We start from the raw sequence: 17,307 nt of genomic DNA, 5'->3' as shown, positions 1-17,307 counted from the left end.
ATTTATATAATCATTCTCGTGGAAATAGGGTAATTGGTTAATTTTAGCAAAGTTAATGGTTTATTCAGTTAGATCCTTAGGGCTAACATCGAATAGATGGTACATATTTTGCTCACCATGGGCAGTATTTTCTCGGTACTGTTGGAAGGAAATGCCGGTTTGTGAGTATTTGAATTTTGGCGACGTTATTTTTATTAATTTTTCTGGTTTGGATTTTATTTTATTTACCGATGATGAAATCAATTTTAAAAGATTGAAATAATTTATTCCGGCGGGCGGCGAGTATATGGCAGGTATATATATGCATAATACACATGACGCACACATAAGCGATACACAACAATACATGGTTTGCCACGGCCACGACGACACACATGGATTGGTTTGATATTTATGGCATGTAGAGGTAATTTATATATATGCAATTATATATGCATGTAATTTTCTAATTGAAAAGATTTCTTTACTAATGGATATTAAGTTTTCATCTGCTGTATTTTGTAAATTATTATCTCATACTCTGTCCCTTTTCTTTTTGTTTATGGTGCATTTTTTGTGCTTTTAAAACTTTTCTATTAAGGATAATGTGTACATGGTAAAGTGACAAGTCTTAAAAATAGTTTGATAAATGTTTACATATCTTTATCTATATATATCTATATTTAAATACATATTTAAATAGTTCTTTTCTAACATATTTTATGTACTCGAGGATTCACTAACGATGGGAAGGAACTTTCCATAAATACGAAAAAGCAGGAGCAAAGTAACTGAAGAAGAGAAGAGCTTGGAGGTTTGAGGATCAAAAAGAAGCATAGTATTGCTGAAACAAAATGGTGTAGGAGAGGAGTTAGAGAAGTGAGTAAGGGGATTCTAAGGGCATGTATATCCATGTAACCATACCCCCAGATCAAGATCTAGAACATTTTCTGCTCCCCAAAAGGCTCCCTCATGCATTCTCCTGGTCGATACCCAACTCTGAAGGTAACCAATATTGTTATCTCAAAGACAGCTTTTTAAAATGGAAATTACATCATCCCACTTTCCTGCCTGAATCTCTCCAGTGGCTCCATTTTGCAACTAGATGAAAATCCAGACCTCCTACCAGGGCCCACAAGGCCCTACAATCTGTAAAGAGCCAGATCTATAAATCTTTTTGTCTTTGCCAGTCATAAAGTCTTTGTCATAGCTATTCAACTTTGCCTCCATATAGCAAAAGCAGCTGTAGACAATATGTAAATGAATGGGTTTGACTGTGTTAAGATAGAACTTTATTTACAAAAAGAGACAGCAAGCCCTTACTCCTCTAACTCCTCTCCTCCACTATTTTTTTTCAGCAATACCATACTTCTTTTTGATCCTCAAACCTCCAAACTCTTCCCTGCCTCAGGTACTTTGCTCCTGCTGTTTCATATTTCTGGAGAGTTCCTTCCATCCTCAGTGAATCCTCAAGTATATAAAATATGTTAGAAAAGAGCTATTTAAATATGTATTTCCTACCCATTTGTTGTTATTACATCACCACACATAAAATTGATAACACTGTGAAATTATTTTTGTTTTATTCTTTGTCCTCCCATTAGTTTATAAGATCCATGAGGGCAAGGGCTCTGGTTTTTGACTGTTTGTGGGCCACTTCCCCTATACCCAGAACAATGTCTGGCACAAAGTAGTCATTTAGTAAATATTTATTGCATAAAAGAATGAGCGAAATAGATTACATTAATGGATTTTCTAATGTTGAATCACTTTTATATCTCTACTTGGTTGTGGTTGTTATTTTTACTCTGTATATTTAAGTGAATTTGGTCCATGGGTTTTGTTGCTTTTTTTAGGGGTGAACTATTTCAGTCCAATTTTGTTATCAGGTTAATTAATATTAGCCTAGTAGAATGAATTGGGAAACTTTCCCATTTTTCTGTGTTTACAGAAATCATGTGTTCATCGAAGGTTTGGTAGAATTTACTCTTAATAGTATTTGAATCTGGGGCCTTGGTCCAGAATTGGGGGTTGGGAGAATGACTCCCTATCAATTTCTTATGTAAAAAAAAGTAATAAAACCAATTATGCTTCTTGAGTCCATTTTTGAGAGTTGATATTTCACTTGGAAATCTCACTTCACCTAGATCTGAATGTTGTGCATAGTAGTCTACATTTTTTATCTGTCTTAGTTACATCCCCTTTTACATTCCTAATTTTTTTGTATTCACCCTTTTTCATTACCGACCTTGCCAGAGGTTTGTCTATTTTATTGGGTATTTCTCCTAAAAAAAAAAAAAAAAAAGACTTGCGGCTTTACTAATTAAGAAGACTATAGTGGAGAGATGATACCTGCTATCATCTTTAATTCCTTTCCTTCTTTTCATGATATTTTTGTGCTACTTTCTTGAGTTAAATGTATGGTTCATTTATTTCCTTGTTTAGTTCTTCCAAAAGCCTTTAAAATTCTGAAATTCCCTATGGGTACTGCTTTGGCTTCATCCCCGCAGGTTTTGAAATATAGAGTTTTTATTGTAACTCATTAGTTATATTTTGTGATTTTAACTTTGATTTCCCATTTAGCCCCCAGAAGTTTAGAAAAAGCTTATTTATTAGATATGAAGTTTCTTATTGTTACCAAGTTTTTCAATTTTAATTAAAATATTTCATATTCTTATTTTCAATCTATTTTATTTGCCCACTTCTCGGAGAGAAATACTGGCTTCTCTATGATGGTGGTTTTGTTCATTTCTCCTTATATTTCTCCTTGTATATTCTGATTTAGATATTGCTATAATGTGTAAAGTTTTATAAGTTATTAATATCTTTACTCTTTGCCAATATGGGATTTGTCTCTGTGTCCCTTTTTGCCTTGAATTGTATTTTGTCTGATTGTACAATTTACTATTTCTGCTATCTTTAATTAGCATTTAAGGCAGTGGTTCTCAAACATGAGTGGACATCCATATCACCTCAAAAGTATTTTAAAATGCAGATTGCTGTACCCCATCACTAGTTTCTGATTCAGTATGTCTGTGATAGGGCCCTAGAATTTACATTTCTAACAAGTTCACTGGTGGTAATGATGCTGCTGGTGCAAAGACCACACTTTGAGAATCACTGGCCTAGTGTGTGTATCTTCGTCCATCCCTTTATTTACATTTTTTGTTATGTTTTTCTCTTTTAAGAAACATATAGATAAGATTTTGCTTTTTGACCCAAATCAATTATTTTTCTTTAAGAGGTGAATTTAATACAATTAAATTTAATGTGATTATGATGTTTGTACCTGATCTTAGAATCCTGCTTTATGTTTACTATATGTCATGCTTTTTTTTTAACTTTTGCAGAATTAATTTTTTTTTTCCATCTAGTGCTTTAGAAGTTATACATTATATTTGTGTTCTCCTAGTGGTTAACCTTAATGTTTTAATGAAATTATTTAAACTTACATTTTTGTGTCAATCTCCAGAATTATTCAGAATTTATAATAACCTGTTCCTAATTAAGACAGGATGTTTTAGAAATCTATTTGATCATGATGAAATTTGACATGCTGCTATATGGGATTTAAAAGTATTTAGGATTTTTGCTGTCATAAATTATTTGGGTTCAATATGACATTGAAGCAGACAGAATGACAAAGAAAATACAAGTATCCAGCTGTCTTCTGTTTTCTCTTATGTATAATTTCTGTTATAATTTGTCATAATTTATCTAAGTTTATAAAATGAATTGGTACAATTCTGTATTTTAATGTGTCTTTTAAAAGTGTTAGAATTTTCTTGTAAAACCATATGAACCTGGGGCCATTTTCAGGGGTCATTATTTGTGAACTTTTTCACTTTCTTTTATGGTTATCTACCTATTCCAGTTTTCTTCTGCTTCTTAAGGCAATATTGGTAATGCACACTTTCCTAAAAGATTATCTATTTCATTGACATTTTCAAGTTTAGCGATATATAATAATCTTTTTAAAAGTTTTCTCTATGTTTACAGTTGATCACATTCTAAATATTGCACTTGATTGCACTTGTCAAAGGTCTACCTTTTTCTTAATTTTTCAAGGGAATTAGATTTACCAGTTCTACGGTTTCCTAATTTTTTTTCAGCTTTTATCTGTGTCCCTTTTTGCATTCCTTATATTTATTCTTTTGCAGCATTTTTCAATGTATGGTTCAAGGATCACTAGGGATGTCCCCAAGACCTTTTCAGGGAATTCACAACATCAAAACTATTTTCATAGTAATACTACTAAGATCTTATTTACCTTTCTTCACTCTCATTCTCTCGAAAATATATAGTGAAGTTTTCCAGAGGCTACACGACATGTGACATTGAAGCAGAAAGAATGACAAAGAAAATATGAGTATCCAGCTGTCTTCCATTAAGCTAGACAATAAGGAAATTTGTAAAAATGTAAAACAATGCCCCTCTTCTCACTACATTTCTTTGTTTTGGAAAATATGGTCATTGATTTAAAAAAATACATGTTCATATGATAATAATAGGTTTATTGTTAAAGGGGACTAATGAATAATTTTTATTTCTTAATTTTTATAATATGGTAAATATTGATGGATATTATCTACAGAAACAAAAGCTTTTGAGATCTTCAGTAGTTTTTAAGACTGTAAAGGGATTCTGAGACCAAAATGTTTGAGAATCACTCTTCTATTGTTTACTAACTTTTTATATTGAATATCTAGTTTGTTTTCATTCATTCTTTTGCTGTGAATTTACAGATTCCCCATTATCTATGTATAGCCCGTAGTTTCTTTTTGGATTTGAGAGATATATGTATGCTATAAAATTTATGAGTAAAAAATCCCAAATTGGGAGAACAGTAACCGGCCAGATATCTGATCACAGCTAACTCTCTGGACCTAATTATAGCAGAAATAATGGCTCTTAGAACTCTGTTTTACAAAACCATGTAGCTCTCGAATTTATTCCAGCGGATAAGGGAGGCGTATGTGCCTTCTCTGTTCACAAGTATTCCACATGCATTCCAGATAATTCAGAGCTGATCCATGATTTGACCGTATTAAAAAGAAAATCACTTAATTACATCAGGTCAAATATTAGGACCTGTGATCCTGGGTTAGTAATGTATAGGGAGAATCTATAAGGAAAATTACACTAGAAATTCTAATATTAAAAATAGTGGGTTTTTTTTAATGGTACAGGTATTATGATAAAATACCATTTAAACTCATACTGAAAAAAAATTACAAGTATGATTTTCATGCCAAAATGTTAAGTAAGTGATACATTATGTAAATAAAAATGGAAATGGAGACTGCCTTAGTGAAATAAATATTGAAACAAATAAAAATTCAGATTTTATAAGTTGAGACTGGGCTATTAGAGAGCAAAATGTGGAGAGAATTGAAGGTGGAACCTTTCTTAAGTGAACAAAGAATAAAATCAGAAATACAAGTTAATCTTTTAAAGATGGCAAATAGCTTTTAAGTTGTTTTTGTACTTGCTAGCAGGCTTGGAGATTAAAACATTTCAAAGTAAATTATATGGCATAAGAAGATAATAAGTGCTATGTAAAAATAAAAAATGGAATAGGGGGAAAGTAAAGGGATCAGTCTTTAATAGGGTGGTTAGGGATAACATCACTGAGAAAGTGGCCTTTGAGCAAAACTTGGAGAGGGGGAAGGAAGTCACTTGGGTATCTAAGAGAAAGACATTCCAGACAGAGGGAGTAGCAAGTGCAAAGACCCTGATACTGGACCATGTCTGGCATGTTTGGGAAAGATAGAACTTATACATAACAGAAGGTGAGGACAATACAGAAATATATCATAAAACAATTCTATAAATTAAATATGTAAGTGCTTCATAGTGGGAAAATCCATGGCATCGAGTGTTTTCCACAAATTTCTTGAGGGAGGTGAGTTTAGATCCAAGTCTTCTAGGCAGTATTTACACATTTTGACAGGGTGACAGGCATTCTAGATGGAACAATGTGTTAGTTAATATAGGTATTTACCTATGTTACAGGTGCATAGAAAGTCATGTCTATATGTGCCATTATTATTAGGCATAGTGTGTATTACTAAGTTTTATATGTAAGAAGAGACAGGCAAAAAGGAGTTACTTTGGGTATGATCTGGCTACCATTTTTAACCATGAAAATAGAATTTTAAAATTACCATGACATATTAAGGAAGATTTTTTTTTTGTATTCTAGATACCAGAATAATTTCCCTTTCTCACCTTGAAATGACCTGGAATAACAGAAAGAATTTTCCTGCTTTGCTTGTGAGAATCTTGCACAAATCAAGACTGCGATACTATGGAAAACCTGATAAAAAAATGATTGAGCCATACCAGGTATAAGTAATGATAATATATTATATGTTAATTTAACAGCTGTAGCTTATAACTTACAGACATGACTCCATATTAGGATACTTTATGTTTAAATAACATAAATTCAATTTAATAATTTTAAAAAATGTACATAAATTTATATTTCAAGGTATTTTTCTATGTAATTTTTTATATAAAAATATTTTTTTCTATGTTAGCAACTTTTAATTTCCTGATCCAGCTGGTCTTCTTCACACTTTTTTATATATTTTCAACTATTTCTCCTCTACTCTTCTACGCCAGCATATAAACATATTCTGCTCTTCCATTTTAAAAAAGGAAAAAAAATAAATATCTTTTGACCTCAGGACCCCTCTATTTCTTGTTTCCTTCTCTTCAGGCAAGCTACTTAAAGAAGTAGTCCACACTAGATGGTTTCACTTTCTTGCCTCCCATTTACCTCTCAACAAATTAGTCTGGTGTTTCTCTTCAACTGATCACTCACTAGAGACCTTGTAATTGTCAAATCTATTTGACACATTTCTGTTATCTTTTTCAAATTAATTATTTATTAATTGAAGAAATGATTTAAATTTTTCCCCGTCTACTTCCCACTTACCCCCTCCCCACTACCATCTGGTAACCACTAGTCCATTGTCCATGTCCATGAGTCTCTGTTTGTTTGTCCTGCTCATTTTTTGCTTTTATGTTTATATCCCACATATAAGTGAAATCATGTGATGTTCAACTTTTTCTGCCTGCCTTATTTCGCTTAGTATGATTATTTCAAAGTCCATCCATGTTGTTGCAAATCGCAGTATTTCATAGCTTCTTATGGCTGAGTATACTCCATTGTATATATGGATCACAGCTTCTTTAGGCAGTCATCTATTGTAGGACATTTCGGTTGTTTCCATGTCCTGGCCAACTGTGAATAATGCCACTATGAACACCGGTGTGCAAATATCTTTTCAGATATGGGTTTTCAAGTCTTTGGGGTAAATACGCAGTAGAGGGATTGCTGAATCATATGGTAGATTAATTATTAGTTTTTGAGGAACCTCCATGCTGTTTTCCATAGTGGCTGTACCAATTTGCAGGCCCACCAGCAGTGTATGAGGGTTCCTATTTCTCCGCATCCTCTCCAGCATTTGCTATTAATCGTTCACTTGATTATAGCTATCCTAACAGGTGTAAGATGGTATCTCATTGTGATTTTGACTTGCATTTTCCTTATAGCTAGCAATATTAAGCATCTTTTCAAATATTTGTTGGCCATTTGTATGTCCTCTAGGGTAATGTGTCTGTTCAGGTCCTGTGCCCATTTCTTGATTGGATCATTTGGGTTTTTTTATTGTTATTGAGTTGTATGAGTTCTTTGTACATTTCGGATATTAGGCCCTTATCAGAGCTGTTGCTTGCAAATACATATTCCCATTTGGATAGTTGTCTCTTTGCCTTATTGACGGTTTCTTTTGCTGTGCAGTAGCTTTTTATTTGATGTAGTCCCATTCATTTATTTTAGCTTTTACTTCCCTTGCTTTTGAGGTCAAATTCATAAAATATTCTTTAAGTCCAAGGTCCTTGAGTTTAGTTCCTATGTTTTCTTCTATGCATTTCATTGATTCTGGTTTTATATTCAGGTCCTTACCATTTTGAGTTAATTTTGGTGTGGAGTGATAGACAATAGTCTAGTTTCATTCTTTTGCAGGTGGCTGTCCAGTTTTCCCAGCACCATTTATTGAAGAGGCTTTCCTTTCTCCACTGTATGTTTTTGGCTTTTTTGTCAAAAATTATTTGCCCATAGAAATATGAACTCTTGATTTTGTTCCACTGGTCCCTGTGTCTGTTTTCTTGCCAATACCATGCTGTTTTGATTACTGTTGCTTTGTACCATAATTTGAAGTCGGACAGAGTGATGCCTCCAGCCTCATTCTTTTTTCTCAAGATGGCTTTGACAATTTGGAGTCTTTCGTTCTTCCATACAAATCTGATGATTTTTTGGTTCCATTTCTTTAAAAATTGCTAATGGGATTTTGATGGGGATTGCATTTAATCTGTATAATGCCTTAGGTAATATGGTCATTTTAACTATTCTGATTCTTCCAATCCAAGAACATGGAATATATCTTCCTCGAATTCTTTTAACAGAGTCTTATAGTTTTCATTAAATAGGTCCTTCACATGTTTCGTTAGTTTTATTTCTAGGTATTTTATTCTTTTTGTTGCAGTTGCAAAAGGAATTATTTTTTCCACTTCTTTTTCTGACACTTTATTATTAGAGTATAGGAACGCTATGCATTTTGAACATGGATTTTGCATCCAGAAACTTTACTGTATTTGTTTATTGTTTCTAGTAGTGTTCTTTTGAAGTCTTTAGGGTTTTCTCTGTAGAGGATCATCATCCGCAAATAGTGACAGTCTGACTTCCTCATTTCCTATTTGGATAGCTTTTATGTCTTTATCTTGTCTGTTTGCACTTGCTAGGACCTCCAATATTAAATTGAATAACAGTGGTGATAGTAGAAAGCCTTGCCTTGTTCCTGATCTTAGAGGGAAGTTTTTTAGTTTTTCACCATTAAGTATAATGTTGGCTGAGGTTTTGTCATATATGGTCTTTATTATGTTAAGGTATTTTCCTTCTATACCGATTTTGTTAAGTGTTTTCATCATAAATGGATGCTGTATCTTGTTGAAGGCTTTTTCTGCATCTATTGATATGATCATATGATTCTTATTTTTTAATTTATGTGGTGTATTACATTATTCGATTTGCATATGTTGAACCATCCTCGTGCCTCTGGGATGAAACCCACTGGGTCATGGTGCATAATCTTTTTAATATGTTACTGTATTCGATCCACTAGTATCTTATTTAGGACTCTTGCATCTGTGTTCATGAGAGATATTGGTCTGTAGGTTTTTTTGTGTGTGTGTTATCTTTATCAGGTTTTGGTGTCAGGGTGATATTGGCCTCATAAAATTAGTTGGGAAGTATTGCCTCCTCTTCGATTTTTTGGAAGAGTTTTAAGAGAATAGGTATTAAATCTTCTTTGAATGTTTGGTAGAATTCACTGGTGAAGCCATCTGGTCCTGGATTTTTACTTTTTGGTAGGTTTTTGATGATTCTTTCAATTTCCATACTGCTGATCGGTCTATTTAGATTTTGCAGTTTTTGATTCACTCTAGGAAGGTTGTATTTTTTTAAGTACTGGTCCATTTCTTCTAAGTTATTAAATTTGGTGTTATATGCTTTTTCATAGTATTCTTATATGATCCTTGGTATTTCTGCGATGTCAGTCGTAATTTCCCCTTTCATCCCTGATTTTGTTCATTTGTGTCCTTTCTCTTTTTTCTTTAGTGAGTCTGGTAGGGGTTTGTCAATTTTATTATCCTTTTCAAAGAACCAGCTCTTTGTTGCATTTATTTTTTTCTACTGTTTTTCTGTTTTCAATTTCATTTATTTCTGCTCCAATTTTGATGATTTCTTTCCTTCTGCTGACTTTAGGCCTCATTTGTTCTTCCTTTCCTAGTTGTTAAAGATGAAGTGTTAGGTTGTTTATTTGAGCTCATTCTTGTTTTTGGAGATAGGCCTGTAATGATATGAACTTTCCTCTTATGACCATTTTGCCATGTCCCAAAAGTTTTGATATGTTGTGTTATCATTATCATTTTTTCTGTGTATTTCTTGATCTCTCTTTTTATGTCTTCTCTGACCCTATTATTCTTCAGTAGTATGTTGTTTAATCTCCATGTATTTGTTGTACTTCCCGCTTTCTTTTTACAGTTGATCTCTAGTTTCAAAACATAATGATCAGAGAATGTGGTTGGTATGATTTCAACCCTCTTATATTTGTTCAGGCTATCTCTGTGTCCCAATATGTGATCAATCCTTGAGAATATTCCCTGTGCACTAGAGAAAAATGTATAAGCAGCCGTTTTTGATGAATGACTCTATAAATATCAATTATGTCCAGTTGGTCTAATGTATCATTTAAGGATGTTATTTCCTCATTCATTTTCTGTTGGATGATCTGTCCATATCTGACACTGGGGTATTTAGGTCCACTACTACAACAGTGTTTTGGTCTGTTTCTCCCTTTAGTTCTGTTAGCAATTGTTTTACATATTTCAGAGTTCCCTAATTGGGAGCATAGGTATTAATAAGTGTTATGACTTCTTGGTGCATGATTCCCTTTATCATTATGAAGTGATCTTTCTTTACCTTTTTTATTTTGAAGTGTATTTCATCTGACATTAGTACCACTATTCCCGCTTTTCTCTGAATGCCATTTGCTTGAAATATTATTTTCCACCCTTTCACTTTGAGTCTATATTTAACTTTGGAGATGAGATATGACTCCTGGAGGCAGTATATGGTTGGGTTTTGTTTTTTTGATTCAATCTGCAACTCTGTGCCTTTTTATTGGTGAGTTCAGTCCATTTACATTTAAGGTGATTATTGAAATATGAGTTCTTATAGCCATTTTACTTTTTGCTTTCTGGTAGCACGGTGTTTCCATTGCTTCCTCATCTTTCTGTTTCTGTTTTCTTTATTTTGGTTGGCTTTTGTGGGTTTTTCTCTCTGGTTCTTCTTTTATGTTATGTATCTTCTGTGTTTGGTTACCGTTATGAATATGAAAAGGAGATATATATATATATATATATATATATATATATACATATACATATACATACAATCATCCCTTCTACACGTGCCTTATATCCATTCCCCTTTGCTAATTTAAATCTTTGAATCCTCCCCTTTTTTAGTCATTGTTGTCTTTATTTGTCCCTATGTATGCTGAACGTTCATTACTATCTTGCTATAGCAAATCTCTTCTTATTTTTAAGCTTATAATGCCCTATACCTAGTAAGGGTTGCACTCCTCTGCTTCTTTCAGCCTTCTAGTTACCTTACTCTTAATTATGTTTTTTGGGGTTTTTTTGGTCATTTTGTTTTAGGTGAGCTGACCCCTTTCAGTATTTCCTGTAGTACAGGCCTCGTAGTGGAGAATTCCCTCAATTTTTGTATGTCTGGAAAAGGTCTTAAATTCTCCTTCATATCTAAAGGAAAACTTAGCTGGGTACGTTATTCTTGGCTGGTAGTTCCTTTCATTTAATAGTTTGAATATTTGATTCCACTTCTTTCTGGCTTGAAAGGCTTGTGCTGAGAAGACCGATGATAGTCTGATGGGTTTTCCTTTATAGGTTACCGTCTTCTTTTCCCTGGCTGCCCTGAGAATTCTGTCTTTGTCATTGATTTTTGATAATTTTAATTCACCGTGTCTTGGTGAGGTTCATTTTGAGTTGAGATAATTGGGTGTTCTATTGACTTCTTGAATTCCAAGCTCCAGCTCCTTCCTTAGATTTAAGAAATTCTCATCAACTATTTGTCTGAAAGTGCTTTCTAATCCTGCTCCTTTTCTTCCCCTTAGAAAATACCCATTATTCTTATGTTTCCTCTCCTGATGGTATCAGCTAGTTCTTGTACTTCTCTTTCATTATTTTTCATTCTTCACTTTCTCTGTTCTTCCTTCTGATATGTTTCTATATTTCTGTCTTTGATATCACTGATCCTTTCTTCCATTTGGTCAACTCTATATCCCAAGCTTGTTATATCATTTTTCAACTCTAACAGTATGTTCTTTATATCCAGAAGTTCTATTTAGTTCTTTTTGAGGGTTTCCATCTCTTCGCCAAAGAACTCATTCTGCTCATCTAGTTGTTTTTTTTTTAATTCCTGTAGTTGTTGATATGAATCATTTCACATCTCATTAAGTTTTTTCAAAGTACCATCCTGAATTCTCTGTCATTTAAGTCACATATTTCTATGTCTGTAAGTTTATTTTCTGGAGATTTTTTTCTTTCTGAGATGCCTTGTCACCTTGGTTGTTCATGGTGTTTAATGGACTATTTCTCCGCCTGGGCATTAATGGTAATGTATTCTGATTTTTTTTTTTTCCCAGAAAGAAGATTTAATATATAATGGGCCCTAGCCTGTTGCAAAGAAGATGTTTTTCTTTTGGTTTCCAGTAGGTGGAGTCTAAGCCTCTTGGATCCCTGCTTTATATAAAACCTTACTAATGCCTTTTTTTCTTATAAATGTTTAACCGCACTCACTACTCTCAGTCTCAGTCCCTGTCAGTGTTAGTGACAGTTTCGGTAACATTTGTTCAGATTCCCCTGGGGCTACATGGCCTTCAGTCTTGGAGGGTATGAGAGGACACCTCTCTGAATTGGGAGTGGAAGCTGCAGCTCAGTCTTGTTTTGCAACCTCGGCCAGTGTAAATCAACTGTTGTTTCTCTGCCATGCCTGCTTTTCTGCCGTCCCCATTTCTCTGCTTTCTGCCTCGATGACTGGGCATTGCCTCCGGCTGTGGGGAGCTCATAGCACTCCCAGGCAGGGCTGTTCAAGAAAGTTGCTGCACCTACTCCCATCTCCCTCCTCCTACAGGGAGCTCTGGTGGCCGTGAGAGGCAGTTTCTTTGTTTCTCCAAGTCCACTGCCCGCCACCTAGGATTCTGACGTGTTGTATCTCTTACGCGCAGATCCCATGCTCAGACATGTTGTTGTGCAGTATCGGTATGGTTTTGTTGAGTTTTAGATGTTCAGCTTATTGTTGTTTCAAAGGGAGAGATCTGGGGATATCTCTCACTTGCCATGTTTCTGATGTCACTTACCTTTCTGTTATCTTGACTCTCTCTGCCATATAATGCTGATGAGAACTTTCTTGATTTCTGTCCTTTTTTAACTTAACATTTTACTGTATTTTCACATGTCATCAAGAATTATTTTGGGCATTTATTAAGGTTTTATTATAAAAGCTATGTATTTTTTTAGGGGATTTGGAAAATGTGGAAAGCTAAATAAATAAGTCTGACAAATAATATCACCCCAAATCATACCAATCAGAGAGCCACTGTTAACATAGTGTGTTTTATTCCTTTTTGTGTGTGTATATATCATATATCTACCCACATATGTATTATATATGTGTACATATCTATGACATCATATGTATATCATATATCACATCCATGTGTGTATATATGCATGTCATAGTCATATGACTGTTTGTCATATATTAAAGTATCTTACAAACTGACAAATATGTAGTACATAAGATTTTGTATCACTTAAATTTTCTTAAGTATTTTCTCATATCACTAAAAATTCTTCATTCATAGTTTTTATAGTTATAGGTTCTGTCATATGATATCATAAGTTATTTAGTCATTCCCCGATAGTTTTACTTCCTCATTTGTAAAACTTTAACATCCTATAGATAAAGATAACAAATATGAATGTAATTTTACTATTTTTTTTAGACCTTTTTGGAAGTCGCTGACAGTTCAGGCACGGTGTCAGTGATTATGTGGAATGCCCTGTGTCCTGAGTGGTATAAAAGTCTGCGGGTTGGTTTAGTTCTTCTGCTTCAAGATTATTCTGTTAAAAAGAGTTATCCATTCAGATTGCACCCTCTCCCTGTGGATCCACAAATCAAACTCATTTCTACTATGGGTTAAGTATTCAATGTTTTTTTTTGCCTTTTATTGCTATTTTGTTTGTATAAATTTGCGAAGTACCATATCAGCCATAGGCTCTTAAAAATTACTGAAGCTTTTAGAACCTGACAAATCTTTAAATTCCTATATCTATAAAAATTTCAAACAATCACTTATAGAACATAAGTGATTATTTATTTTGCATTTATTAAGAAAAATTATCTTAGGTATTTATTGTGGATTAATGAATGAACTCTACTTGGTGTATACTTATTTTTATTATCTTTTATTTTTTTGTATTATAATATTAAGTAAATGACTTGAATATAGTTGTCTGTCACTATGTGCTACAGTTCAAAAGGGCTTTGGTCAACATCTTGTTTTGAAATAATTTCAAACTTACATGAAATGTAATAGTATAAAAAACTCATGTATACCCTTTACACAGATTCAACCATTGTTAACATTTACCTTTGCTTTATCATTTTCTCTTTCTCTCTCTCCCTTTCTCTCTTCCCCTTTCTCCATCTATCTACATATATGTGTGTGTATGTATTTCTTTATTTTGTCCTCTAAACCATTTGAGAGTAAATGGTAGCCATTATATATACCCCTTTACCTCTAAACACTTCAGTAATATTTCAGTCTATATTTTCCAAGAATGAGAACATTTTATTACATAATCACAGTACAGTTATCAAAATCAGGAAATTTAAAACTTAATACAATACTATACAATACTGTTATATCTAACCTATGGTTAATAGTCAAATGTTGTCAATTGCCACAATCTTGAAAGGGCTCTTTCTAATTAGTGTTGAAATCAAAGTTTTAACATCTTGACATCATACTAAATATTTTGAGTGCATTAGAATTAATATATTAGGTGATTGATTTAAGAAGTTGATATGATATTTTTTGCATTGCCATTTTCAAAATTATAGATTACATCACTCAACAAGTTTAAGTATTGTTTTGGGGTTATAATAGTTTTATACTGGACCTGGTTTTTTATGTATTCTAAATTCCCTAGCTAATCTATTAAGCTTAAATACTTAGACAATATTCAGACAATGTAGCCTTTGTTCATTGTTTCCTTAAATATATGGTTATTTTGGAAAACTTCCTATGATTCTGTATTAAAATCTTCAGCATTTAGTAGTCATCGATCACATCTTGCTCGATGAACAAGTCATTACCTAGATAGTTTGGTGCAACTAGTCCATTTATCTCATTACTCTTTATTATAGAAAGTTGAGAAATTAAACAGATATTGATGTTGGGACTTACTTAAGAAAATACAATAAAATTTGGCAAGAGGAAGCTCATTCACAACATGTATTATTATGTCTACCAATTTATAATTTTTTTTCACAACTAAGCATATACAGGTGACAAAATAGCTTAGTAAAAACTGAGTCATCCTTTGTCAGTAACAGATAAGGTAAGTGACTTTGTAGATATCACATAATAAATAACTGGCATAATGGAAATCAAAATCTAGTTTTCCTAATACCTAACTTAATGTTCTTTCTACTAGATACACTGTTTTCTGTTGTAAAGAGAATTAATTTGAATGAGTTTTTACATGGCTGTGGGAAAATATAAATGTGTCTGGTACTAACAGCTGCTTCTAAAACTTAAAAACATATAGAAAGCAAGACAATAGACAGCATGTAGTCAATAGAATAACAGCCACTAAAATTTAACACTGAAAATGATTCAAGAACTGGTGTTACTTCTGCTATGTAGAATTACATGGCTAGATTTTCATAATGGAAACTTTCTCTTTAAGATATGAGAGGCTACTTATACTTTCAAGTAAATAACTGCAAATATAGAAATTATTTTTTTAATGAGAGCCTTGATGAGAATATATTGTAAATATGTCTTTTAGTGTTTAAAACAGTTTTACTTATCAGTGCTAGCATCAGTCTCGATTTTATCCTGTAACTGTTTGATAGGTAATAGGATGTTTTCCCTCTTTATCAGGGGTCAGCAAGCTATTTTTGTAAAGAGCCAGATAGTAAATTTTATAGACTGTGCAGACAATATGGTCTCTGTCGCAACTACTCAGCTTTGCCTTTGTAGAGTGAAAGAAGCCAGAAATGATATGTAAATGAATGGGCATGGCTGTATTACAGTAAAACTTCATTTGAAAAAACAGGCAGCCATCTGCAGGCTGTTGTTTGCTGATCCTAAATGTATAAGTAGATCTCAATCCTCTCTGTACATTTGTACCACCTAGAGAGCTTTAAAGAACCACAGGCACCCCACCCTCTGAGAATCTGATTTAATTACTACGAGGAAACCAAAACATTGGTATGTCATTAAAACTCCTCAGATGACTCTAATGTGCATAGGATTGAGAACTATTGATTTATGATTTTTAATAATGACCTGTATCAAACTGATTAGTGATCTTTTGAAGAAAAAAAAGCAGTTCTGTAAACCTCAGGAGATAAGAAAAGATAAGTAATATAGAGTTTTACTTTTAAAAATTAGTCTAATGGAGTGGCAGATATGTAAGATGAACAAATTACAGTAAAATGAAGACTAATGACAGTAAACAGTAAGAACATATGATGAACAAAAGGGGAAAGGAAATGAATACAAATTTAGTTGAGGAAAGGACGAACGGTCAGGAGAGTAGGAGAACGGGTTGGATAAAAGAAAGTGTAATTGGATGTTGTGAATAATAACAGGGCTGTTTAAATGTTATGAGCAATGTAAGTGAGGTGAGTACGCAACGGGTGCTGATGTGGATCAGTAAGAGAATATGGATTTGTGATACCATTGCTGCCTTCTAGGTTTTGATGTGGGAAGACAAACTGTTGGGGTAATTTATCTTGGTTTATTTTTTAATATTTATATGTAGTTCCAAGTTATAGAAACTAAGATATGTGCGTTTTTTAGTTTTAAAGATCTAGTTTTTATGTCCTTATACTTCCAGTATACTTTAGTTTTGTTTGCACTAAACTAAGAAATTACCATTCTAAAACTGTGCTGCTATTACTACTGTTTGCAAAATAATTGTCTGGCACAGAGTAGGCACTCTTTTTTAAAATATTTTTATACTGTTATTTTTTTCAATTATAGTTAACATACAATATTATGTTAGTTCCAGGTGTACAACACACAGTGATTAGACATTTATATAACTTTTGAAGTGATCACTCTGATAAATCCAGTACTCATCTGACACCATACATAGTTATTATAATATTCCTGACTATATTCCTCAAGCTATACTCTACATTCCCATGACTATTTGGTAACTACCAATTTATATCTCTTAATTCCTTCCCCCTTCACCCATTCCCTATCGCCCAATTTGACAGCCATCAAAATGCTCTCTGTATCTATGAGCTTGTTTCTGTTGTTTGTTTGTTTATCCTGTTCTCTATATTCCACATATGACATTTGTCTTTCTCTGTCTGACTTACTCCACTCAACACAATACTCTCTAGATCTATCCATGTTGTTGAAGATG

General features: G+C 33.2%; 1 protein-coding gene across 3 annotated transcripts in view; it reads left to right on the top strand.

Annotated features, from left to right (window-relative positions):
* Window positions 1-17,307, top strand: part of RADX (RPA1 related single stranded DNA binding protein, X-linked) — a 63,868-nt gene that overhangs the window by 2,671 nt on the left and 43,890 nt on the right. For all 3 annotated transcript variants that reach the window (XM_039878948.1, XM_039878947.1, XM_039878946.1), the window contains exons 2-3: window positions 6,185-6,327; window positions 13,638-13,830. In XM_039878948.1, coding sequence (XP_039734882.1) covers window positions 6,185-6,327; window positions 13,638-13,830 — 336 coding nt within the window. The remainder of the gene's footprint in view (window positions 1-6,184; window positions 6,328-13,637; window positions 13,831-17,307) is intronic.

This window comes from Pteropus medius, unplaced genomic scaffold, assembly GCF_902729225.1.
Source record: "Pteropus medius unplaced genomic scaffold, Ma_sr-lr_union100, whole genome shotgun sequence".
Lineage (NCBI taxonomy): Eukaryota > Metazoa > Chordata > Mammalia > Chiroptera > Pteropodidae > Pteropus > Pteropus medius.
Note: the sequence above shows the minus strand (reverse complement) of the source record. Positions and strands in the feature narration are given on the sequence as shown.